Genomic DNA, 26885 nt, shown 5'->3' on the forward strand with positions numbered 1-26885 from the left:
ACGGAGGCCACAAATGCATGCAGAAGGTCCAATGGAAAAATCGCTCTCAGTGAGGAAGCATGGGGCTCATTTAAAATATCCCTTTTCATCAGTCTATAAAGATGGCCATGCTAGAAAAAAAGCTCACTGTCTACAGGTCTGACAAGTCTGTGAGCTCTAGAAGTACACCAAGAGATAATTATGTCTACAAAGCTAATATAAGCAGGACAAGAAACACCAACTTCATAACATAACTAAAAAATGGAAACTCATTTTACCAGTCTGATATCCTTCTTAGCCCTCTGAGAATCAGCCTTGGCTTGGTCATAGGTCAGGGCCTTACTTTGTGCACACCACATACTGAGATTGTGTAAAACCTAGAAAAAACACAAAGACGACAATGCCAGGATGAGAAATGGCTGCTCTTTTCCTATCCTGTGCAAGTTTCGAGAGTGGGCAGCTAAAGTACTGACAACTGCCAAGAGCTAGAAGCTGGCTCAGCTGCTCTCCCAACACCCACAAAGCAGCTCGCAGCCATCTGTAACTCCAGTTCCAGGGAGTCTGATGCCCTCTTTTGGCCTCTGCCAATCTAGACACACAAGTGGTAAGTCACATAAATACAGGCAAAATATCCACACACATAAAATAATAAAATTAAATTTAGAAAAGTAACAACTTCCCCAAAATAAATATCTAACTCACCTGTCTGACATCTTGATTAGCTCCCAAAATTATTTCATTCATAGCTGGAGGGGGGATTTTTAAACCCTCTTTAAATGCAATAGACAGCATTGCACTCTGAAATTAACAAACAAGAAAATTGTCATTGACATTTTTTTAACACATAGCATCTGCAATTCTATGGATATTTATGAGATTCTTTTAAAACTGACCCTTGAGTTGGGTTGCTTAAGCCTTTAATCCTAGCATTCAGGAGGCAGAGGCAGACAGATCTCTATTGAGTTCCAGGCCAGCCTGGTCTACAGAGAGAGCTACAGGACAGCCAGGGCTACACAGAAGCCCTGTTTTGAAAAAAAAAATTGACCCTTGAGTTTTCAGTTATCAATCATCATATCTTAGGTAAAACTCACTGGTTACCGCACTGACACTGCCTAAAGTTAAAAATCAACCTTTATATAAATATAATAATGTCATTTTAAAAATATTCTGGGCTAGTGTGCAGGCTAGTTTTACATCAACCTCACAGAAACTATCTGAGAAGAGGAAAAACTGACTGACAAAAACCTCCCTAAGATCAGGCTGTAGGCAAGCCGGAAGGGCATTTTCTTAATTAGTGACTAATGGGAAAGGGTACAGTCTATGATAGGTGGGGCCAGCCCTGGGCTGGTGGCCTGAGTTCTATAAGAAAGCAGGCTGGGCAAGCCATTCAGCAGCATCTACCATGAATCAGCTCCTGCCTCTCTCAACTCCTGACTTCCTGGCAAATAACCTTTGCCCTTCAAGTTGTCTTGTCAGTATTTCATCATAGTGACAGGAACCCTGAGACAGCAAGATGGGTACAGGCATTTCCCATCATGCCTGGTGCCTGCGACTGATCCTAGAACCCCCATAAGTGAACTGACACCCAGAAATGCCCTGTTACCTCCACATGTACACCCTACTGCATTGCATGAGCGTGCACGTGTATGCCTGTGAACACACATACTCCCAAAATTTTTTTAAATTCTTTGTAATTATAATCATCATACCTTAATCTGTTCAACTCGAGGTCTTTGGAAACGAAGATCAAAACAATAATGAACCAATGAGCGAATTTTGGGGTGGTTTCTATCATTGCACATACAAATGATGGGAATTTTAGTATGCTTTATCAGGCCTATTAGCTCCTAAAAGACAAATTTAGAATATGAGGATAATTATTTTTATAAAATAACAGATATTCAATATATTTTAGTATTTTTTAAAAGCTCTCAACTGCTACAATTATCCATGCACATAACGGTTATTTTCTTAATTAAAGCCCACAGTAAAACAGAAGCCACAGTGCTTGTGTTACCTGAATTCCACCCCTGTCTTCATTGCCTGCCATGCCATCGACCTCATCCATGATGAGGGCGTGCCTCGCACTCACGGAAGGAGCCGCTCCACCTGACCAGGGGAAAGAACACAGAACACAGTAAGAGTCAACACACATTTAAACTCCAACAGCTCCAAGAGTGAAGCCATGAAAGCAAACTCTCTTCCCAGCAGTTCACTAAAGTCCATGTAGAGATAGCCAATACATACTTAAAACCTGTGTGCATAAAAATATGTACCTTGTGGGCTTTCACTTAATACATCTTGGTTATTGATCTGTTTCCATCCATCCATCCACCCATCCATCAGTAACACTTCTCTTCTTTTTAAGATTTATTATATGTAGTGGGTATTTTGTCTGCACACCAGAAGAGGTAATGTCCATCCCCAAAACACTTCTTTTTAATGTAATTTAATATTCTCCTTTAAAATGCATAGTAATGTAGTTTATTGATAAGATATTAAGATGCTCAAGCTTTTATATCATACTAATATGTAAATATCCTCATATGTGTGCATGTGTCTACATGTGAGAGTACATTTGGCTGTATGATGAGAGCATGTGGTGTGTGTTTAAGTGTGTGAGCATGTATGTCTGTGTGTGTGTATACTTGTCTGTGTGTGCATGTGTATGTGTGTGTATGTCTATGTGTGCGTGTGTATGTGTGTCTGTGTGTGCATGTATCATTCTACACATATTAAAATATAATGACAGTTAAATTCCAAGAATTGACATAGATTAGAAATTATGTATGATTTAGACTTGAGGAAAAATGCCAGACTGCTAGTGAGTTGTATTAATTAATACTTCCAAGAGCCATGTACAGCAAGCTATATGGAAAGACTGCCCATTAGTACAGTATCTGCCTTGCAAACATAAGAACCTGGGTTCAAACCCTAGAACACACATAAAAAATCTTGGGTGTGGTGAGGTGCACACGTCTCACATCCACACACACCCACATACATATACCAAGAGACAGAAAAAGTGGGGGGATGGGAGAGGGAGGGAGGGAGAGGGAAGAAAGAGAAGGAGGGAAGGAGGAGAGAAAGAAAGAAGGGGGGAGGACTCTTCTGAGCAATTTCTTTCAAAAACTAACTTCTAACATAAAAGTACCGCAGTTCTATGGCACTCTCCACAGGCATGTGGATCCTTACCTGATACATCTTCATTTCCCCATGAACTCAGCCTTTTGGGACCACTAGTTACAACACAACCTTCCACAGTGATCACACCTTCTTGCTATAAATGGGCCCTTTCATTCTTCAAGGCTCTCTGAATCAAGTCATCCTTTTACTGCAGAGTACACAATCAGCTCCCCCCCCCCCCCACACACACACACACACAGGCTTTCGGCCTCAGTGAACGGTGCACTTCACTCTCCCCGTTCTCCTTTACAAGACTCACCTGGAACTGTCCAACATCACACACAAAATGAAAACTGTATATGCACACATTTCTATCCCAGTCTCAAAAACCTCTGAGATCACAGAGCAGAACTAATGCCCCAGAAGAGTTATGCCAAAGGCCTTTCCTATCTTGATGCCTCAGGATACTTACCACACAGGAGTGCTCATTACAGAACACTGAAGTGACTTGTTTTTCTTAAACCACATCTATAGCCACAGTTCAAAAAGGGCACATACTTGTATAAAAGCCTTTGATGCTGGTGTTGTTCAAGGATTCAGCAACAACTGCTTTCAAACTGTTCTTACTCCGAGTATCACTTGCATTTAGTTCCACATAACTGTAGCCCAATTCCTAGTCAAAATATTAAAAATCATTATTATAACAGTGCAAATGATCCTGGGCAGCAGCTGATTAAGGAACACAGAGGTTCCAAAAGTCACATTAAACATGAGTAAAAAATTAAGTATGATACCAAAAGGCCACAAATCTAATTCCCCACAGCATTAGAGATTCTTAAAACAACACATACACAGAGGAGTTTGGTTTTAAAACCACAGCTGGTAAGCTATGTATGGTGGCTCATGCCAGGGTATCAGACCACCTGCCTGTATCATAGTGGGTGTATTCAAATAACCCTTACTTAATAATGGCTGTCTTAGTTAGGGTTTCTATTGCTTTGATGAAACACCATGACTGAAAAGCAAGTTGGGGAGGAACGGGTTTATTTGGCTTACACTTCCATATCACTGTGGATCACTGAAGGAAGTCAGGACAGGGACACATACAGAGCAGAATCCTGGATTCAGGAGCTGATCCAGAGGCCATAGAGGGTCTGCTGTCTGTCCTGCTAAGCCTTTCTTATAGAACCCAGGACCATCAGCCCAGGGATGGCCCAACCCACAATGGGCTGGGCCCTCCCCCACTGATCACTAATTGAGAAAACGCCTTACAGCTGGATTTCACAGAGGTATTTCCTTACCTGAGGCTCCTTCCTTCTAAGGTCTGGCTTATGTCAAGTTTACACAAAACCAGCCAGTACCGTGGCCCTAGACAGTAAGAGGGGGAGGCAAGGAGGGTGCCAGGACACAGGAGGCAGACTAACTATATGAAGTGGCACTGCTGCAGGGCACGGTGCACAGGGCTCTGTACCACCTGCAGCCACGGCATCTCCTGAGCGCCTAGTAACACATCCTCCACCTATAAGGGAAAATGGATGTTTTTATAATAGCCAATTCAATAACAGGTTTAAGGTGGGGTTTGTTTTTTTTTTCTTTAATTTTCTTTAGATTTTTTTTAAAAAGACTTGTGTCCTGGAACTTACTATGTAGACTAGGCTGGCCTTGAATTAACCTCGAGATTCACCTGCTTCCTCAATGCTGGGATTATAGGCATGCACTACCACACCCAGCCAGAATAATAGCATTAAAAAAAAAAAAAAAAAGAAGTGACAAACACCACTAAAGCCAAAGAAAATTCTAAAGTTTGACTTTAGAAAAATATACACTGTAGATTAACACAGACACACACACACGCACACACACACACACACACACACACGAGCTGATCACTGCACTATGACAGGGCACCCACCTGACACACAAGAGAAGCTGTAGTGGTTTTGCCAACACCTGGAGGGCCAGACAGCAGAGCTGCCTTGAAACTGGAGCCATCATCTTTGCTGGCAAGTTTGCCAAACTTTGCTGCTAGGGAAGAGAAGTTCCAGAGCATTAACATGCACCATATTTCAGACACTCCAGATCAGAAGGAACCATTTATGAACTGCCCGAGAGCTTTGCAAAGCAGAGAGGAGAGTGCAGACCAAAAGCAAATGGCAATGTAATGAGGCTGTAGGTCACTGTGCCAGTGCTTACCTCAGCTTCTTCCAGTTTCCTTAAGGGCCCTGGGCATTCTCTCTCTCACAGGCCTTCAGACACTGGCACTGGTTGTTCCTCCAGCCCAATACCACACCCATCTCCCTTAGCCCAGCTGTCTGCTACCTGGACTCCAAGGTCGCTCCAGGGCTGAGCGCTCACACCCTCTTCCTTGACTACACACCAGCATCCCCAGAGCTAGCTCCCTGTACTTACCCTACAAAAGCACTTGGCACATGCATTTTAACAGCTGGCTCATAATCTCCCCACTCTCTGGGGGCCCCTGAAGGGCCTGCTTTGTTCACAGAAGCACCACCAGGGCCTAGAGCACTTGGGCACTCAACAAGCCTCGATAAATACTTGATGACAGGCAAATGAACCATGCATGAGCCTTTGGCCATGAATACAACTGAGCACTACATATGTTGACAGACACACAGAAAATGACTAAAGTTGTGAAATCACCATGTTTTTTCTCTTCAGGAGAACTCTTGTGCCAGTTTCTGAGCCAACGTAGTAATTTGTTGGCACAGCTCTGGTCACCCTGCTGTCCGATTATGTTCTTGAGTGAGGCGGGCTTGTACTTATCCACCCAGAGCAGACATTCCTCTTTGTTGCTACTGCGGTTGCCATGTGTCTCCTTGACATCCAGGCCCCTTGGGCACGTGCTTGCCTCCTTCTTCACTGCCTTCATAGGACTGTTCTTTAGGAGAGTCAGCTTGCACTTTTTAGACTCTGACTCCTTCTTGGCTGGACTAATTTTTCTTTTTCCTTGATCATTTTTTTGGGGTGTTCGCTCCAATTTGGACTTTTCTTTCTTCATCTGCAGGGGAAATCAAAAAGGCCTGATGAAACACAGAAGATTCCTGTCCTGCCACACACTCCCCAGAGGCAAACTGACACAGCCAAGTGACTGGGCTGCTGTCACAATGGGCTATCAGTGTCTGCAGTCACCATTTTCCAAACTTCACAAACATTAACAACACGCCCAGAAAGCCAATACAGTCATCATTTTTAAAATAAAGACAGGATCATGAGGTAAACAACTTGCTTTAAAGCTTCTTGACTACGTAAAACCAACGTCTCCTCTAAAACGCACATATACAACGTCACAGCAGTGCTGTGTTACATGGTGCACATGCGCATTACAGCCATAAAAGAAGAGCCCAAACATCCACTGGGGAACTCAGCATAAACAAAAAATGACTGAGATCCACCCAATGGAATATTATTTAACTATAAAAAGGAATGGATACTAATATATACAACTTGGTTCGCCTAGAAACCATTACAGAAAATAAAAGGGCTAAAACCAGAAAATTTTACTTATACAAAATGTCCAAAATAGGTAAATCCTTAGAACAGAGCATAGTGGCCACCAGGCAGAGGGTATGACAAGCGACTATCATTAAGTATAGGATTTCTTTTTGGAGGTAATGACAGAGTCTGGAATGAGATGCAGTAACTGGGTCAACAAGATGGCTCACTGGGTAAAGGCACTTGCCACCAAGCCTACTGACCTAACTTCAATCCTCAAAACCCTCACTGTGAAAGGACAGAACCAACTCAAGGAAGATGTCCTCTGACCTTCACATGTACCCAGACATAAATACATGTAGTCAATAATAAATAAATGTAATTTTTTAAATTGTATGTACATTGCTGTTCTGCCTCCATGTATGAGTAGGGTCCCTGGAGCTGGAGTCACAGACAGTGTCACTCAGTTGCCATGTGAGTGCTGCAAATTGAACCTGGGTTCCCTGAAAGAGGAGCCAATGCTCTTAACTGCTGAGCCACTTCTTTAGCCCCCTAAATAAATGTAATTTTTTAATTAAATACTAATGATCACTGCACAGGTATGAATTACATTTTTTAAAAAGCGAGTTTAAAAAAATGGAAATAATATCTTAATTTCTAAAACAGTTAAACGCCTTCCAGCAATGCTAGAACTTATTATAACTACCTAGTTAGGGCGGAGGTTTCTGGAGATATAAGGTAACTATCCACTCAGCAAAGCTATAAGCTACAGAGCAGAAAGTCTTCTCACTCACGGAGACCCGCAGACACGATCTCAACCAACTGATCAAGGTATATCATTATCGTGTGTGAGACACACTGAGCAGGACACAATATCGTGTTCTTCCCAAACTGGGTAACACAACCTAACTGTGAGAAACATCACACGATGCTATGACAGTCTACAAACAGCTAAGCAGAAGAAACTGAGGAAACAGAACCACCGTAGGCTGGAGGAGGCTGAAGCAGTGCAAGCCAATAGGACCCTGGAGCAGACAAAGGACAACAGGAACCAATGTGCCGTGAGGCGAAAACACACTGTATCACACTGCACTTGTTACAGCTCAACCATGGTTACAGAGCACACTTCATTCCTAGGACTTTTCTACTGGAATAATCTGGGTGGACAATCTAGTCACATTGGTGACACTCTAGGGACAAGAATCTTGGCATGCAGGCAGACAGTGGAATAAATGTGACAGCACTGGTAGATACAAACACAGACAATGGAAGAGTTCAGAAGTCCTGCCAACTTGGTAGACTAAGCCCATCCTGCCCACAGCCTAGCTATGCAAGCCAACACTTTCTTCTTCTCTTTCCTTTTCTTTTCTTTTCCCTTTCTTATACAGATTGGTTTCTGTTAATTGAAAAACTCCTAATAAAGTTTTCACTAAAGATGCTAAAGCCCAGCAGTAAAAACACTTCCTTCAGATACAAATTGGAAAGGAAGAAGTCAAAATATCATTATTTGCAGATGATATGATAGTATATATAAGTGATCCTAAAAATTCCACCAGAGAACTCCTAAACCTGATAAACAGCTTCACTGAAGTAGCTGGATATAAAATTAACTCAAACAAATCAATGGCCTTTCTCTACACAAAGGATAAACAGGCTGAGAAAGAAATTAGGGAGACAACACCCTTCACAATAGTCACAATATAATATAATATATAAATACCTTATATATATAAATATTTATATAATATATAAATAGTCACAATATAATATAATATATAAATACACAATATAATATAAAATACCTTGGGGTGACTCTAACTAAGGAAGTGAAAGATCTGTTTGATAAGAACTTCAAGTCTCTGAAGAAAGAAATCAAAGATCTCAGAAGATGAAAAGATCTCCCATGCTCATGGATTGACAGGATCAATATAGTAAAAATGGCTATCCTTGACAAAAGCAATCTACAGATTCAATACAATCCCCATCAAAATTCCAACTCAATTCTTCAACGAATTAGAAAGGGCAATTTGCAAATTCATCTGGAATAACAAAAAACCTAGGATAGCAAAAACTATTCTCAATGATAAAAGAATCTCTGGTGGAATCACCATGCCTGGCCTAAAGCTGTACTACAGAGCAATTTTGATTAAAAACTGCATGGTACTGGTATAGCAACAGACAGGTAGGCCAATGGAATAGAATTGAAGACCCAGAAATGAACCCACATACCTATGGTCACTTGATCTTTGACAAGGGAGCTAAAACCATCCAGTGGGGAAAAGACAGCATTTTCAACAAATGGTGCTGGCACAACTGGCGGTTATCATGTAGAAGAATGCAAATTGATCCATTCTTATCTCCTTGTACTAAGGTCAAATCTAAGTGGATTAAGGAACTCCATATAAAACCAGGGACAGTGAAACTTATAGAGGAGAAAGTGGGGAAAAACCTCGAAGATATGGGCGTAGGGGAAAAATTCCTGAATAGAACAGCAATGACTTGTGCTGTAAGATCGAGAATCGATAAAAGGGACCTCATAAAGTTGCAAAACTTCTGCAAGGCAAAAGACACCGTCAATAAGACAAAAAGACCACCAACAGATTGGGAAAGGATCTTTACCAATCAATCCTAAATCAGATAGGGGACTAATATCCAATATATATAAAGAACTCAAGAAGATGGACTCCAGAAAATCAAATAACCCCATTAAAAAATGGGGCTCAGAGCTAAACAAAGAATTCTCAACTGAGGAATATCGAATGAAAATGTTCAACATCCTCAATCATCAGGGAAATGCAAAGCAAAACAACCCTGAGATTCCACCTCACACCAGTCAGAATGGCTAAGATCAAAATTCAGGTGACAGCAGATGCTGGTGAGGATGTGGAGAAAGAGGAACACTCCTCCATTGTTGGTGGGATTGAAAGCTTGTACAACCACTCTGGAAATCAGTCTGGCGGTTCCTCAGAAAATTGGACATAGTACTACCGGAGGATCCCGCAATACCTCTCCTGGGCATATATCCAGAAGATGTTCCAACTGGTAATAAGAACACATGCTCCACTATGTTCATAGCAGCCTTATTTATAATAGCCAGAAGCTGGAAAGAACCCAGATGTCCCTCAACAGAGGAATGGATACAGAAAATGTGGTACATTTACACAATGGAGTACTACTCAGCTATTAAAAACAATGAATTTATGAAATTCCTAGGCAAATGGATGTATCTGGAGGGTGTCATACTGAGTGAGGTAACCCAATCACAAAAGAACTCACATGATATGTACTCACTGATAAGTGGATATTAGCCCAGAAACTTAGAATACCCAGATACAATCTGCAAAACACAAGAAAATCAAGAAGAAGGAAGACCGAAGTGTAAATACCTCACCCCTTCTTAGAATTGGAAAACAAAACACCCATGAAAGGAGTTACAGAGACAAAGTTTGGAGCTGAGACAAAAGGATGGAGTGTCCAGAGACTACCCCGCCCGGGGATCCATCCCATAATCAGCCACCAAACCCAGACACTATTGCATATGCCAGCAAGATTTTGCTGAAAGGACCCTGATATAGCTGTCTCTCGTGAGGCTATGCCAGTGCCTGGCAAACACAGAAGTGGATGCTCACAGTCAGCTATTGGATAGAACACAGGCCCCCCAATGGAGGAGCTAGAGAAAGTACCCAAGGAGCTGAAGGGGTCTACAACCCTATAGGTGGAACTACAATACGAACTAACCAGTACCCCCAGAGCTCGTGTCTCTAGCTGCATATGTAGCAGAAGATGGCCTAGTCAGCCATCATTGGGAAGAGAGGCCCCTAGGTGCTGCAAACTTTATATGCCACAGTACAAGGGAACACCAGGGCCAAGAAGTACGAGTGGGTAGGTAGGGGAACAGGGTGGGGGGAGGGTATAGGGAACTTTCGGGATAGCATTTGAAATGTAAATGAAGAAAATACCTAATAAAAAATTGGAAAAAGTTAAAAAAAATAAATAAATAAAAGAACACTTCTTTTTCTGGCAGAAGATCAGAGACAGGCCTGGCAGGGTTCAGTTCCCAGAACCCATGTCAGATGACTCACAACTGCCTGTAATTCTAGCTCCCAGGAACTGATGCCCTCTTCTGGCATGTGTGGGTACTGCATTCATGTGCACGTACTCCTGCCCCCAAACACACACACACACACACAGAGAGAAACCCAAAAGTGTTTTAAATTGTGGCCAGGTGTGGTGGCGCATGCCTTTAATCCCAGTATCCCAGGGATTAAAGGCACCTTTATGGATCTCTATGAGGTGGAGGCCAACCAGGTTGGTATACATCAAGTTCCATACCAGCCAAGCTAATAAATTCTTTTACGCTTTAAAAAAAAAAAGGAAGGCAAGTATAACGAGTATGTCATATACAGCACACTATTCACTACCCCCTCCCTCCCTCCTCCCCAGAGGGTAAAGACATACTAAAGACAGGCTCCCAGGTCAGAAGGAAATGTGTTGCGGGTGGGGAGGCTGCCCATCTACCCGGCAGCATTGGCTACCACCCGTCTTCATGAGACAGGAGGCTCTACACTCCAACTTCAATAGACCAGTTTGCCTTACCCACCTCAGCCTCAGCAGCCATCTCATACTTGGATCTCTTGCCTGGCATAGTTCGAATCAGATCCAACAGGCCGTCTTCATCGAGGATTTTTGTTCCCAGAGCTGCTGCCTGTTGATTAAAACACAACTCATCAGAACTGTAATCAAAACATTTCTTTCTGTAGTGGAAAAATCATTTTAAGGTCTACTGGTAGATGGAGAAACACACTATAAACTAAATAATGCTGTAATTGATTTTTAATTATTTTTAAGATTTATTTTATTGCTTTACATGGTTAAGTGTTTTGTTCATGTGTATGTCTGTGTGTATGTACCGTGACTGTGCCTGGTACTCCAACAGGGCTTCAGATCCCCTGAAACTAGAATTATAAACAGTTGTAAGTGCCATGTGGGAGCTAGGAATTGAACCCAGGTTCTCTCCAAGAGCAACAAGTGCTCTTACCTGCTGAGTCCCAACACTGGAATTTAAAAGAAAAATAAAAAAATCACTAGAAAGTTATCTGTAAAGATGAAATCCAGTAATGGATATATGGATTATGAAAGAAGCTGTGATTAAAGCTAGTTTTCCTAGTTTTCACGCTGCTGCTGACTTTTCAGTTTGAGGTGTGTGGTAAAGTACATTAAAGATATAATTGAAGCTGATAGTGGTGGCAAAGGCCTTTAAGTCCCAGCACTTGAGAGGTGGAGGCAGGTAGATTCCTGAGTTCAACATCTACAGAGTGAGTTCCAGGACAGCCAGACTACACAGAGAGACCCTGACTCAAAAACAAAAAACAAAAAAACAAAACAAAAACAAAAAGGGGGGTGAATAAACATAAGAGAATATATAACTGATAATGAAAGTACTGAGTACAATGTGACGTTAAGCCTCAGAATGACTATTCTAACTATACAAACACTCCTATGAGATGTCACTCTCTACATAAACGTTTATTTGCAAATTCTTTACATACAGCTTTAAAATTACCATTAAAAAGAAAGAAATGGGACTACAGATGTGGCTCAGTGGCTAAGTGTGCTGGGCACACAAGTGAAAGAACCTGAGTTCAAATCCCTGGCGCCTACATCAAAAAAAAAAAGCTGGGTGTGACTGTGTATGTGATTTTAACTGCAGCTCTATGCAAAGTGGAGACAGAGGTTGCTTCTGGATACCAACCTTGTCCCAGGTTCAGTAAGACCATCCCAAAGGCATAAGGTGGAGAGTAACAGAAAAAGAAAAATAGCATCCTCCTCTGCCTATTGTTTGAACACAAATGAGCGAGTGCGAGTGCACACACGCGCACACACACACACACACACACACACACACACGAAATGATTGAAAGGTGGGGAAATACAGACTTTATGGCACACTTGAACTATGAAGCTACAACTTAAACAAGAATGTAGATAGGAGGAAGAGAGGAGAAGGTCAGTCATGATACTATATTCCTATAATTACAGGACGAAGGAAACGGGCAGGAGGATCCAAGAGTTTAAGACCAGCTTAAGCAATGTGGCAAGATCCTTTTTACCTCAAGAAATGAAGGATTAAAGATGTATTTTAGTGGTAGAGCACCTTTCTAGCACATATAAGGGTCTGGGTTCAATATTTATCACAGATAGATGATAGACAAGACAGGCAGACAGATAAACAAGCTCCTTAAGAATGGTATTTTAGGGTTGGAGAGATGGCTCAGCGGTTAAGAGCACTGAGTGCTCTTTCAGAGGTCTAGAGTTCAGTTCCCAGCAACCACATGGTGGCTCACAGCCATTTGTAGTGGAATTCGATGCCCTCGTCTGATGTGTCAGCGATGGTGTACTCAGATAAATAAATAAATAAATCTTTAAAAAAAAAAGTGGTATTTCAGTTACAATTCCTACTACTATGAGAAGACACATAACCAAAAGCAACGTAAGGAACTTGCTCAAAGTTTCACAGCACAGCATATCACTGAGAAAAGGGAGAAAGGCAGGAACTCAAACAGGACAGGAACCTCAGGCAGAGACTGATGAAGAGGCCATGAAGGACAACTGCTTACAGGCTTTCCTCTCAAGTTTCTTATAGCACCAGGACCATCAGCCCTGAGGCGACATCACCCACGGTCATCAATCAAGACAATGCACCTGAGGCATACTTCTCAAGAGCACTAGCTGTGAGCTGCCGTAACCAGGCAGCACGAGTGAGTGAGTGCAGGGCAGTGTGGGACGGCATCACCGCTCTTGGGCTCCCCTTTACCTTTGCTCCCTGGGAAGGAACAAAGCCGGGAGAACCAAAGTCCAGCCATTCCCACCCCTCTCACGTCCGACTCATGCAGCAGTCATTTCCACCACCCCCGGCTAACAGGACTCCAGTGTGTCCATCTCCCAGTGACACTGACTTACAGCAGGCCCACCCGATCAGAAGCCGTGTCAACCAGTGAGGTGGCATCCTAGAGTGTTGCTGGGACAGAGCCTGTAAGACCAGGCCCGGCTACAATGGCCACTGCTCTCTCTTTCCTGCCCAGCAGGCAGCTACTTCGCAAGCACGAGGCAACAGGTTTGATGCCTATAAGGCTGACAGAATTGGTGGCTGGGACTCTCTGGGTTAAGCTCCTGAGCTGCTGAAACATCCTAGTGACTACTGTCTTCTTAGGGCAAGTTAAACCCATCAGTCAGGTATCGTGTTACTTTCCCACTGACCTCTGCTTCTTCCTCACACACTTCCAATAATGAAAAATTAAGATGGGATCTAGAGTGGCTTGTATCAGAAAACTTCAAACTAAAAACAAAAACAAAAAAAAAAACAAAAACAAAAAATGAAACTATGTATGTTTAAATTTTTTTTAAGTTTTAAATTAGAATATATAAAGAAAGTCAAGTAAACAGCAACTATGTTTCCAACTGAATAACCAAAATCTTGTAGTCAGTCCCAGCAGACAACACAGCATATGGTACGCAGAGAAGACAAATCTGCAGGACAAGTCTTAGTTCCCTGAAATGCAGCCAGGGGCATTACCACAAACAGCCACAATGCGCATGCCGCTGCAGACAGGCAGCACTGTGAGAAGAGGTAGCAGAACCCACCTTGTCACTCTTGGACTGCCCACTGTCGCGGCCCATGACGAGGTAGTTGGTTTTCTTGCTCACGTTTCCTGTTACTTTCCCCCCATAACGTTCAATTAGAGACTTGGCTTCGTCTCGTTCAATGGACTCCAGCACTCCTGTGATCACAAACGTCAGGCCTTCCAAGCAATTTTCAGCTCCCTACAAAACCACAGTGTTCAAGCAGAGAAGAAATTATATGGTAGCTTTCCAAAGAAATATTTGGCAGCCAAGCTGCAACAAACTGACTTTTCTCTCCCAACATCATAAATAACCCCAGCGTGAAACCTGGCTAGGGAATCACAGCAGAGCCTCAGTGAACCCCGGTGCAAATCCTGATGAATGCCTTACACGCTAACATCTCACAGCTACCAAAAGAACAAAGAGAAACATACCGTTCGCAAACGTTAAAATTACCCGCTTGTGCTAGTCTCCACTTTCCATACTTAAACCAGCAATTAGCTTTCATACCTTGATGCAATTGCCCACTGAAACGCCTGCTGCTGCTAAAGGGCAGCTTTGGCTCTAGAAAGCTTATCAAGTGTGAGCTCCCCATTCCCTGAGAGTAACGCTGAGAACTGCTGGAAACATAAAGATAGGAAGGCATCACCCGCCCACCCGCGGAAAGATGACAGCTAATCTAAGAGCTGACCAGGCGTCTCTCTTCCTAAGTCTGTACTACAACTCTCCATAGTTACAGATCCTTAAAGTTTTTATAATAAATCAGCTAAATCAGACATCCAAGCAAACTGATTCCATAAGGAGTACACAGTGTGCCATGCTCCTTACTGCTCTAAACAAACTGAGATTGGTAAAGATGGGAAGTCTTGAAAAGAAGCTAACCAGGACTCTACACATGCCCCAGCATCGGCCTAAGCAGTCCCCTCCCCTCCGCAGAAAGAACCTTGCTGGGAAGAAGGAAGGAAGGAAATGGTTACTATTCTCTCAGAAAGGATGGGAGAAGGGTTGTGCAGGGAACTAAGAGCAGGTCTCCATCTCTCCGTTTCTTGGAGTGAAATGAACTTTAAGTCCTCTCTACAACAGGCTCCAAATCACCCTGGGAAACTCCCCATCAAGAAGCTCCTACATGCCGGGCGGTGGTGGCGCACGCCTTTAATCCCAGCACTTGGGAGGCAAAGGCAGGCGGATTTCTGAGTTCGAGGCCAGCGTGGTCTACAGAGTGAGTTCCAGGACAGCCAGGGCTACACAGAGAAACCCTGTCTCAAAAAAAACAAAAAAAAAAGAAGCCCCTGCATTTCAAAGCCCAACCGACTGAGTGTTCCACTTCCCAGGCCATCTCCTCCCCCTCCTTTTATCTTCAGAAAATGGCAGGCCTCTCACAGATATCAACCCAACACGCCTTATCAAGCTGTAGTAGACAATATTATATTATATTATATTAACATATAATATAACTAATATTATTAGCCTTATATTAAGGCAGGACCCGGCAACCCAGTATGAAGAAAAAGGTCCCAAAATCTGGCAGCAGAGTCAGAGACAGCCCTGCTCCCTCCAGTCGCTGCTTTAGCTGTGTCTCTGTTCTACTCACTGCTCTTGCCGAGCTCAGTAGGGCCGTTAGTCATTTTACTATAGACAATTCTGAGTCTTCTCTGTTGCAGCTTCCATGACATGACAGGCTATACCTTCCGGTTGTCCTAAGAACACTCTTTCTTGCCTCTCTTCTTTCTCTGTGCTTGCATGAGTGGGCGCCCTTCCTTTCTCTTCCCCCACCTCCCTCTCTCCCTGTGGTGACTCCCTGGCCTCAATCCTTGGGACCAATGAACTCGCAGCTCCCCAATACACCTGCCTTTAATATAATCTAAAACAAACAAACAAACAAACAAGAATCCCCTTTCTCACCTGCGCTTCTCTGGTGCCGCCCATCAGACTTCCTCATGGATTTCACCCTCCATTTCATAAAGAAGCTGAGATAGGGAAGGCCCTCCTCTTGCCAGCCAGAGTTTCTTAGATGACAGCTCTCCCTCCACACTAGCAACACACTAATATTGCCAAGGTTCACATGCAGCCAATGCCACTCAGCCACTTGTCTACTGAGCATTCCCACATAGATGCTCACATATCTAAATCACAACTCGGCCAACATCCAAAATGTTCTGCCTTTATTTACCCAGATGTGTGTGCCATCACCAGACCATTTCCAATACCCATTCAGCTACACTTCTCACTTCCAATTATCAACAAGTCCTAGATCTTTTTCCTGTTTCTTTATAAACCATGTCCCTGGGGGCTGGAGCAATGAGAGGAGCAGAGGCTGAGGGCCCGGGTGGATCCGCAGCACCCGCGTGGTGGACCACCACCCTCCGTGACTTCAGTTCCAGGAGTCAATGCTCCCTCTGCTTCTGTGGGCACTGCAAGCACATGGCGCACACGGTGCAGACAAAACTCCCATGCGCATGAGATAAAAATCGATCAATCTTTCATGTGCACACACACATTCTCTTCAGGGCTTAGAATATGGCTCTATGCTTAAGTGCTCTTCCAGAGAACATGGGCTTAATGCCCAACACCCACATGGTGGCTCGCAACTGTCAACAACTCTAGTTCCAGGAGTTCTGACCGTCTCTTATGGCCTCAGCGTGCACCAGGCATGTACATGGAACACAGACACACGTAGACAAAATACTCTCTTGAAATAAGTCAATTTTTTAAAAAGATTTTTGTAGAGGACCCGAGTTCAACATCTACACGCACACAGCGGCTCACAACCATCTGAAAATCCAGTTGCAGGAACAGTGAGTGCCTCTGAGGATACCAGGTATGCATGTAACAAGAACACACACACATGCATATGTGTACGTTTCTCTACCATATTCTCTAAGAGCACCTTGGACTTTTCTCTCACAGCATATAACAAAATTACTGTCAAATATGAATGCACTTAAAATGCTGTCCTTAAGCTCTGAGTACCACAAGAACCTCACCAGTTCGTGGAAAAGCACATCTCTTATCAAGCTACTTATTGTCTAAAGGAAAACGCCCTAGTGTCCATCCCAGGACTCACAATGTGAATACAAACGTCTAACTCATAAGACAGCAGCTGACACCTTCTGTTAATACCGGCTCACTAGCTCCTTGCTGCCCTAGCAGTGAATGCTCACCAGAACCCTGAGGCAGAGTCCTCATGGTGTGCGAGGCACACCCTTCCTCACCCTTACCTTGGGTATTTCTTTGGAGCCCAGAGCTTTGGGACCTTCTCGGTTCAAGTAGCTTCGATAAGCTTGATAATTAGTGCGCTTCTTTTCAGAGTCTTCTGGGCTTACAGACTTTGGGCAGAAGGGGAAAAAAAGCCATGTAAAATTAAAATGTACCTCAAAAAAATACAGATAATTTTATTTATATATATTACAGATCTATTATATTATATCCACCTCAAGGTTTCTGATCCAGAGCTAGTGGGTGTGTCTTACACATGTGCACTAAGGAACTACAACACTGTGTCATTATTTTTCCAATTCCTATTTCATATTGCTTTAACTGATGAGTAAGTCCAAATCTCCTGAAGTACACAAAATATTACTTTGTATAAATAAGTGACAAAACCAAAAAGATAGTTAAGCCGATTATGAGTTAAACTATTACAGCTGATCCTAGAATCCAAGCCTCAGGCTGCTGCTGCTGCTGCTGCTGCTGCTGCTGTTGAAACAAGAACCCAGTGTGTAGCCCTGGCTTGCCTGAAACTCACTATGTAGACCAAGCTGGCCTTGAACTCAGAAATCTACCTATGTCTGTCTCCTGAGTGTTATGATTAATGGCATATACCATCATATCTGGCCCCAATCCTACTTAACAATGGCTCTCACCCATTCAAAGGTCCACTTAAATTATAGGGGGGCCTATCAAATTATAGCTGTCTAGATCATGTATGGAAAGCCATATATTTTTAAAAGATTTATTTATTTATTATATGTAAGTACACTGTAGCTGTCTTCAGACACTCCAGAAGAGAGCGTCAGATCTCATTACGGGTGGTTGTGAGCCACCATGTGGTTGCTGGGATTTGAACTCAGGACCTTCAGAAGAGCAGTCAGGGCTCTTACCCGCTGAGCCATCTCTCCAGCCCCCAAAAAGTCATAAGATTCAAAACAGGGTCCTATAAACCAACTGGGAATGTTATTCATTTTTAACAGTAGTTCTATTTTGTGAAAGGCTAAAACTAAAAACAACTTTGAACTGTCTACACGCCTGCCTGCTCCTTGTTTGTTCTGCAACAAGGGCTGTCTCACTACGTAGTAGAAGTTGGCCTTGAACTATCCACCTTTCTTCATCAGCTTCCCAAGTGCTGAGATTACAGGTATGCACCACATCTGGCTATAACGGCAGCATACTCAATTACTACGCCAGAATTATTTGACTAAGATCAATTGAATCTACTAAACTCTGATGCCCTCCCCAAACTATTTAAGTACAAGTTCTACATTATTTCTAGTCCAACTATGAAAACCACCATAAAAATAACAGTATCACTCTTTAAATTTTTGTTTCCTCCTTCCCCCAAAATATTCATCCTCTGCAAACTTCCCCATGTACTTAGTGTGCCTGAAGAAAAAACTCCACCAGATAAACATTTAGTGAAGAAAAATTTAAGGCCAAAAAGTTAACTGATGCTTCAAGCATATTTATGAGAATTTGCTGAAAACAAAAGCATTTCAAAATCTTCACCACTTCAGTTCAGTTCTATGTGTACACACACACACACACACACACACACACACACACACACACACACACCTCACAATGGTGATAAGCAGTTAAAATAGACATTAGTCTGGCCTTAATGCTAAATGCCTAAGGGGCATGATGGAATAGTGGTTTCTTCTTACAGATCTAAACTGCTTCCAAAATGAAGGTTCAAAAAGACCATTATCTTCTTAAATATATCTGAAGACAAAGAAAATTCAGAGTGTGTTTGTATGTGTGACTGCATGTGTGGAGGTCAGAGAACAATCTGTAGGAGCCAGTTCTCTCCTTCCACCAAGAAGGGCCCAGGGATAAAACTCGGGTGTAGCACCCTACCCACTGAGCCATTTCATTGGTACCAAATACATATCCCTACCTCCTTTCTACACACACATCAAGAAATAACCAGACTAGGATCCCTTATCTGTTCAGCACTATCGGTATACTCAAAAGCCGGCTCTAAGCTGTCCCAACGCTCACAGTGCTATTTTGTCTTCAGAGAGCTCATGTCTAGCTCTGCCTTTGATACTAAGTGCCTAAGAGGCACTAGGAGTGCTCGTTTCTCCTTCTAAATCTAAAGTGTTTCAGAACTGGAGGTTAAAAATCACCATTATCTTCTTATATATATCTAAAGACAAAGAAAAGTCCCTTTGTGGTTCTGATGACCAAGATTACAGGTAGGTAATCTTGGAAAAGCTACTTAAATTCTTTCAGCCTGTTTCTTCGTCTTTACAACAAATTATAAGAGCAAATGTCTCAAAGGTTATTGTGAAGATTATGGAATATAATTTATGAATATGAGCATAGTTTCTCATACAATAGCAGTACATATTGGCTCATTTCCTGTATGACTATTCTTTAAGAGATTTACATGATCTCATGTCTTCTAGGGATCAAACAAGGAGTCAAGTATATTAGCCAAGCACCCAACCACTGAGCTACACCCCCCAGCTTCAAATTATTTTTTTATAACAACGTAGGAACATGATGAACAATCCACCTGAACTGCCATTTGTTCCTGAATTACATACATTTCACAAAGTCCCTACCTCTCTCTTAGTTGGAGAAACTTTCGTTTTCTTAGGAGTTGTTTTCTCTCCTTTGGGTTCAGTGGCGCTTTCTTTTCTTCTTGCAGCCAGCAGCTCTGTTTCGTTGTAAGAACTTTCTTCTTTTGCTTTCATAAGCGCCAGTTTGGCACTGGCCTTGGGTGAGGAACAGGCTTCCTTCCGGTGAGCTGATTTGCAAGGCTGCTTAGCATCTTCTGAAGCCCTCCCCTTGCCATGCTTAGCAGGACTGTAGGTCTTTCTTGCAGTTGAGAAAAGCTCGGCTTTTACAAAGGGGAAACCAGGATTGTTATTTGGGTTTCATGACAGCCAGCATCAACATTTTCTTCATCTTTGTGATTTTTTTAGTACTATATAGTATCACATTATTTCAAAACATTTACTACTTTAGCTTATATAGCATCCTTATTTTTTAAACTTATATAGACACATAATATATATTTTTGTAATCAGTTCAAACTGAGAATTGTCATTATAAATGCAAACTATTCATTTGACATATTATTGTAAACAGCACGGAAAGATATGGATGTAGCCCAATAGTACAGTACTGCCTACCAATACGCAAAGCCTGAGACCAATCCCAGGCGGTGTGAAAAGTCCAAGATTCCCCTCCACAGATATGCTGCTATAAAATGTATAGAGACAAAACTTACTGCCTGGGATATGCTGCACAGAACTCTGCAAAGCAGTGGGACTCAAACCCTGAGTCATCAAGGCTAAGAAGTGCTACATATGCAGATTTACTTCTAGAATTACATCATCCATTAGTCTCCCACGTCTGCAGGCTCCACTCAGCCAGCCAGGAACAGGAAATACTTTAACTATGTATATACAAACCATGTTCGTTTATCCTGATGACTATTCTCTAGACAATCAGCACAGTAACTGCTTACATACCATTATACTGTATGAAAGTAATCTAATAATGGCTTAAAGTACACTGGAAGAGATGCTGTCTATAAATTATATGTAAATTCTACCCTTGCACATAAAGAGCTTAAGTGTCCACAGTCATGGGGACCCACATGGGTCATGAAATTCATGTTTCATAGATAATGAGGGGCATCTAGGACACAGGTCTGTATTCCAACTACTCAGAGGGCAGTGGCAGAAAGACTGCAGTTTTAAGTGTAAAGTACAGGATGATTTAAGGCCAGCCTGTGTAACTCACTAGAACCCTATCTCAAAAGAAAAAGAAAAAGGAGAGCTGAGAATATAGCTCTGAAACAGATCACTTAAGTAGTATGTGCAAGACCCTAGATTTAATCCCTGGTATAGCAGATAAACAGAAAAGGGTAAGAAAAGGCAAGGGGTGACTGTATCAGTAAATGGTGCAATGTCAGGACCATTGCAGAACAGGATATCCAAGATAATCTGAAGAGCTTCCGATGGTCTGGACAATCCAGAGGACAACTCTGTGACACTACCTCTAACACGAAAAGCTTAAAACATTTGCTTCTTTGTCTTCACACAATAAAATCCACATACTCAGACATTAACAAAGTGTACCCTAATACACTTTACATAACACTAAACGCAGAAGAGCATTCTCCTCTAGTATCTAGCTTTCAAAGTGCAGGTAATCCTTGATTTAGGACTGTTAAAAGTTTTCAACTAGCCTGTCGTGGTGGCCCACGCCTTTAATCCCAGCACTTGGGAGGCAGAGGCAGGCGGATTTCTGAGTTCAAGGCCAGCCTGGTCTACAAAGTGAGTTCCAGGACAGCCAGGACTATAAGAGAAACCCTGTCTCAAAAAAACAAAAAAAAAAAACAAAAACAAAAACAAAAAGTTTTCAACTTTATCTTAGAGGCAAAGGGGAAGGGGGATGAGATGGGGGGTTTGCAGGTGGGAGACACATTTGAAATGTAAATAACCAATTTAAAAAAGTTTTCAACTTTATAATGGTGCAAAAGAAACATGCAATCAGCAGAGAGATGGGTAATTTTGAGGTCTGATTTTACAGGAATGTGACTGTAAATCAGCCTGCCGTGTCTGTGGGTTCCATATTCATGGACTCAGCGACTTCTTGAGATATCGGGCATCAGCAGTGACATTCTCCACAGCATGCACTTCTCACTACGACATGATCTAACTGTTGACGGTCTTGGAGTTAGCAGAAGTACATCTGAGCCTAGGGGCACCTTTACCTAAAGGGGCTCAAACAGCTCGCTGAATGTCCACGAAACAAATAGTGCAAAGAAGGGTTTAGCAAAGTTAGCGAGTATTCTCTTCTACAAAGACAAGCCAGCGCTCTCTTACATTCCTCTGCCACCATTACCTTTATTAGGGCTTTTCTGCTTTTCTGCTTTGCTTAAATCATCTTGGACAGATGAAAATGATTCTTCTCCCTCTTCAGAATCCTTTCGGGCCTAAAACAAGTTTAAAACGTGTCCGAATGTTAAGTAATAGGAAAGCTATTACTATAAAATGTGCTGTTAAAACGAATTAAAATTTTAAATTTAAGAGTCATCTTCCAAACCAGCAAGATACCACAATAAACTGCCATCCATTTATCCACAAAAACTACCCCCAGCAAAGGGAATGTTTTATTACTTCATTTTACTGATAAGGAAACAGATGAACGATTATAGCAATAATTCAATAAAACACCTCATCCCACCCAGTCTCCTAACCCAGAAATGGAAGTCTTGTTAGAGTTTCTTTTATCTCAACTCCCAAACTACTAATAGAAACAAACAAACAAACAAACAAAGCAGAAAAAAAATGATAACAAATTAAAGCCCAGTAGAAAAGTAAAAGAGAAGAGTAGCAGCTGATATCCTGATCTCAGTACTAGTATCCGAAGGCTGAGCCAGGAGGACTGCCAAGTTTCAAACCCATCCTGGCTACACAGTATCAGGCTACCCAAAACCAACCCAGCAAAGATCACCTCAAAAAACAAAGCCTAAGAGAGCACGGTCTCAAGAGAAAATAAAGTGCCACACGGAGGCCCCGCTTCCTGAGAAGAGCGTTTAGTTATTAAATCTGCATTCCGTAGGAGCTGACAATCATTATTCTGAAATAATACATAAAAATACCTTTTGGGCTGGAGAGATGGCTCAGCCGTTAAAGGCTAGGCTCACAACCAAAAATATAAAAATACCTTTTGCGGGCTGGAGAGACGGCTCAGCGGTTAAGAGCACGGATTACTCTTCCAGAGGTCCCCAGTTCAATTCCCAGCAACCACACAGTGGCTCACAACCATCAATAATGGGATCCGATGCCTATTCTGATGTGTTTTAAGACAGCTACAGTGTGCTCATATAACTAAAATAAGTAAATCTTATTTTAAAATCCCTTTTGATAAGAAATAAAGGTAAAACCCACTGTGTTTTGTAGGGCAAGTTCTGCTTTATTTCTTGAAACCTTTAAGAAAGAATTACACTGTAAATGAATTTGCATACACACACATACATACACACATAGTATAAATTAAAACAGTGTACCTAGTGGCAAGACTCAATGGATAAAGTCATCCCACATACTTTCACTTCATGAGAACCTATGAGAAAGCCAAGCATGGCAGTGCATTCCTGTAACTGGGAATGCAATGCTGGGAAGGACACAGGAGGATCCTGGAGGCTCACTCCCTGGCCAGCCATCTTAGAAGAAATGGGAAGCTCCAAGGTCAACTGAGGTGGAGGACAAGACCTGACATCTACCTCTGGACTGCATGTGTACACACGTGTACACACACACAAACACCCCCCCCCATAATGCTACCTTTTTGATCTTGGGTTCTTCATCCAATAAGGCCAGTGTTCTTGCAAATTCTTCATCTTCATGCAACTGCCTCTCCAGCTGTAAAAAGCATAACACAGTAAGATGCTTTTGGCTTTTTGTACCCAAAAGTTTTTAAATGTGTGGTTCATATGTTTAGAAAAAAACAGAAAAAATTCCTGAAAATAACAATGACATCTTCCCACTATACACTGACAGTCAAGTATCAACTTACATTACTGACTCCACTTCTAGATCTGCACCATAATAAAGTTAGCATATTTCAAATTTGTTTATTTCTTGTGTATGTGGGTATGCATGCATGGCACAAGTGAGGAGGCCAGAAGACAACTTGTAAGAGATGTTTTTCTCCTTTTGAGCCCCCAAGGATTAAACTCCAGCCCTCAGGCACCTTCCACCTGCTGAGCCATCTTACCAGCCAATGGAGATAGTTGCATATCCTCACGTGCTATTTCTTTATAAAATCTGAGGTCACATTTTCTCTTAATGCTCTTAGTATAACAGATCTCTTCATTATATGTTTTATTATGGTTTATTTGTTCTAAGAAAAAAACCTCATGTGTATATTTGCATCTATATGTGGGTATACAGACCAGCTGAGGGCATCAGATGCCCCAGAACTGGAGTTATAAATAGGTGCTAGCAAACAAACTCTGGTTTGACAAGTCATCTGAGTCACCTCTCCAGCCTAGCCCACCCAGTTCTGTTTTGATTTTTAAAAGATAGGGTCTTACTACACAGCACTGGCTGGCTTAGAAGGCAGGATGTAGACCAGGCTGTCCTCAAACTCACTGAGATCCACCTACCTCTGCTCTAAAGGGCTGAGATTAAAGGTGTGCACCACTACACCTGGCTTATCCTCCTCCCAGCCACTGCTGTGGAAGGCATTGTCTCATTATGTAGTCCTGGACGGTCTAGAACCTTCTGTGTACACCAGGAGGAGATGGGAGGGGAGAGGAGGGAAGGGGAGGGCAATGAATCGAACGAAACTTAGGACTGGGGTTATGGCATGTGATAAAGAGCCCTGCATCTTATCACGATGTTTATTTACTGTCAGTGACATCATGTGGCATTGGATATACTGGCTTCGGGATGAGATAGTGAACATATAGTTACCATGAATGAAAAAAGGTAGAACTGGGGATGGGATTCTTAGGAGATAATTAGGAAAGACTATCAATGATTAACACCCTAAATCTTTCATTAAATTAATTTACCCAAAGAGTCTAAAAGAATGTGACAGAAACAGGAAAACAGGGGACTGTGATACCCTGTGGTTCTCTGCACAGAAGTAGCTAATCCTCCACAGCTGGGCAAAGATAACAGCACGTTAGGTTCCTGACAAGGACTTCACAGTTGGCCTAGGCCACTCATCCTACCTTGCATGAGTCATCAGGACCCCTGGGTAGAGATCAGATAATGCAGTACAACCAAAAACAAGGCAGGTATTTGTTTCGGGTTTTGTTGCTGTTTTGAGACAGGTCTCACTATATAGTATTGGCTGGTCTGGGATTTGCTTTGTAGACCAGGCTGGCCTCAAGCTCTTTTGGAGATCTTTCTCCCTCTGCTGGGATTAAAGGTGTGTACCACCACAGCCAGCTAAGGAATATTTGTAAAACACCAAGTGTGAAGTGTCCAGCTAATAAAATGAAGAACCACACATGGTCTGTCCAGGGCACTAGAACAAGCACTGAGACATAGTCAGCCAATGTTCTCTAGGGTCAGGCTCCATGGAGAAGGCATTGTATCACAATGTCAATAAACAATACAGTCCTGAGTGTCTGGGGACAGGGAAGGGGTCCACAAAGCCCTAACATGAAGACGCTCCAAGATGAGCCCTCCCGGTGAACTCCATCATATTCAGCGTCTGCAAACACCAGGCTCACCCAGTCTTCCCACCCCACCCACAGCTCCCTTAGTCCCCTCTGCCAGAGCCTCTTTATCTCCATTTTTTTTGTTGTTGTTGTTTTTTAAAGATTTATTTATTTTATGTATATGAGTATGCTGTAGCTGTACAGATAACTGTGAGCCTTCACATGGTTGTTGGGAATTGAATTTAGGACCTCTGCTTGCTCCAGTTGGCCCCCGTTCGCTCAGTCCCTGCCTGCTCCAGCCCAAAGATTTATTTATTATTATACATAAGTACACTGTAGCTGTCTTCAGACACACCAGAAGAGGGCGTCAGATCTCATTACCATGTGATTGTTGGGATTGAAACTCAGGACCTTCGGAAGAGCAGTCAGTGCTCTTAACCTCTGAGCCATCTCTCCAGCCCCTTCATCTCCAATGTTAAAGAGCAATCCTAACAATGTTTTTCTTTTGTTTTCTCCTCAAGGTGTCATACAGGTATACAAGTATTAAGTCCCACACAAATGCTAATCACTTGCAAATACATCCTGCAGCTGAGTGCCAGACTTGTTTCCTTGTTCCTCCACCACTTCCTCTATCAGACATCTGCCACTATCAAAACAGAACTCTTTTTAATTAGTGTGTGTGTGTGTCTCTGTGTGTGTGTGTGTGTGTGTGTGTGTGTGTGTGTGTGTGTGTGTGTGTGTGTGTGAATGGGTGTTCAGGTGGAGCACAGAGAACAACCTGTGTGTGTGTGTGTGTGTGTGTGTGTGTGTGTGTGTGTGTGTGTGTGTGTGTGTGTGTGTGTGAATGGGTGTTCAGGTGGAGCACAGAGAACAACCTTTCTTCTACCCTGTACATTGATACCAGAAATCAAACTCAGGAGGACAGGCTTCCATGCCGAGCAGCTTTAATCACTGAGCCATCCTGTTGGGCCTCATTTTTGCCCTGGTTTGGCCCTTGAGGACAAACCCGAACCCGGTTCGAGTTTCTGCGGCCTTGTGGGAAAGCCTAAGCCTGGCTCTAGTTTTGAGACCTGTCTCAGTCACTTCCGCATCAGGATGATTCAGCAAGACCTGTTTGGCCCTGCCTCTGCCTCACTCTTGCTGAGGTAGAACTTTGCCATTGGCCCTGTCAGTCACGCCATACCCTCTGTCACCATTCCTCCTTGCCCCACCAAAAATTCCCCTCCCTATGTTTCGAACTTATATAAGCGAGAGGCTGATGCCATAAAGTTGAGTTCCTGCTTCCACAAGACTCCTGGCTTGGTGTGTTTCTTTTGGGACATCGACACTTGCCATCCTGCTCAGCTCC

General features: G+C 42.6%; 1 protein-coding gene across 4 annotated transcripts in view; it reads right to left on the reverse strand.

Moving 5' to 3' along the window:
* The window catches only part of Rfc1 (replication factor C (activator 1) 1), a 76766-nt gene that overhangs the window by 11842 nt on the left and 38039 nt on the right, over nucleotides 1-26885 (reverse strand). For 2 of the 4 annotated variants that reach the window (NM_001347358.1, XM_006503801.4), the window contains exons 7-19: nucleotides 23706-23783; nucleotides 22261-22351; nucleotides 19965-20242; nucleotides 17394-17501; nucleotides 14197-14376; nucleotides 11156-11260; nucleotides 5764-6121; nucleotides 5018-5127; nucleotides 3664-3778; nucleotides 1997-2088; nucleotides 1689-1826; nucleotides 682-777; nucleotides 258-356 (exon numbers count right to left, since the gene is read on the reverse strand). In NM_001347358.1, coding sequence (NP_001334287.1) covers nucleotides 258-356; nucleotides 682-777; nucleotides 1689-1826; nucleotides 1997-2088; nucleotides 3664-3778; nucleotides 5018-5127; nucleotides 5764-6121; nucleotides 11156-11260; nucleotides 14197-14376; nucleotides 17394-17501; nucleotides 19965-20242; nucleotides 22261-22351; nucleotides 23706-23783 — 1848 coding nt within the window. Of the gene's footprint in view, nucleotides 1-257; nucleotides 357-681; nucleotides 778-1688; nucleotides 1827-1996; nucleotides 2089-3663; nucleotides 3779-5017; nucleotides 5131-5763; nucleotides 6122-11155; nucleotides 11261-14196; nucleotides 14377-17393; nucleotides 17502-19964; nucleotides 20243-22260; nucleotides 22352-23705; nucleotides 23784-26885 lie in introns of all 4 variants that reach the window. The other 2 variants (NM_011258.2, NM_001347357.1) reach the window with 1 other exon arrangement.

The sequence above is a fragment of the Mus musculus genome, chromosome 5 (genome assembly GCF_000001635.26).
Source record: "Mus musculus strain C57BL/6J chromosome 5, GRCm38.p6 C57BL/6J".
NCBI classification, from domain to species: domain Eukaryota; kingdom Metazoa; phylum Chordata; class Mammalia; order Rodentia; family Muridae; genus Mus; species Mus musculus.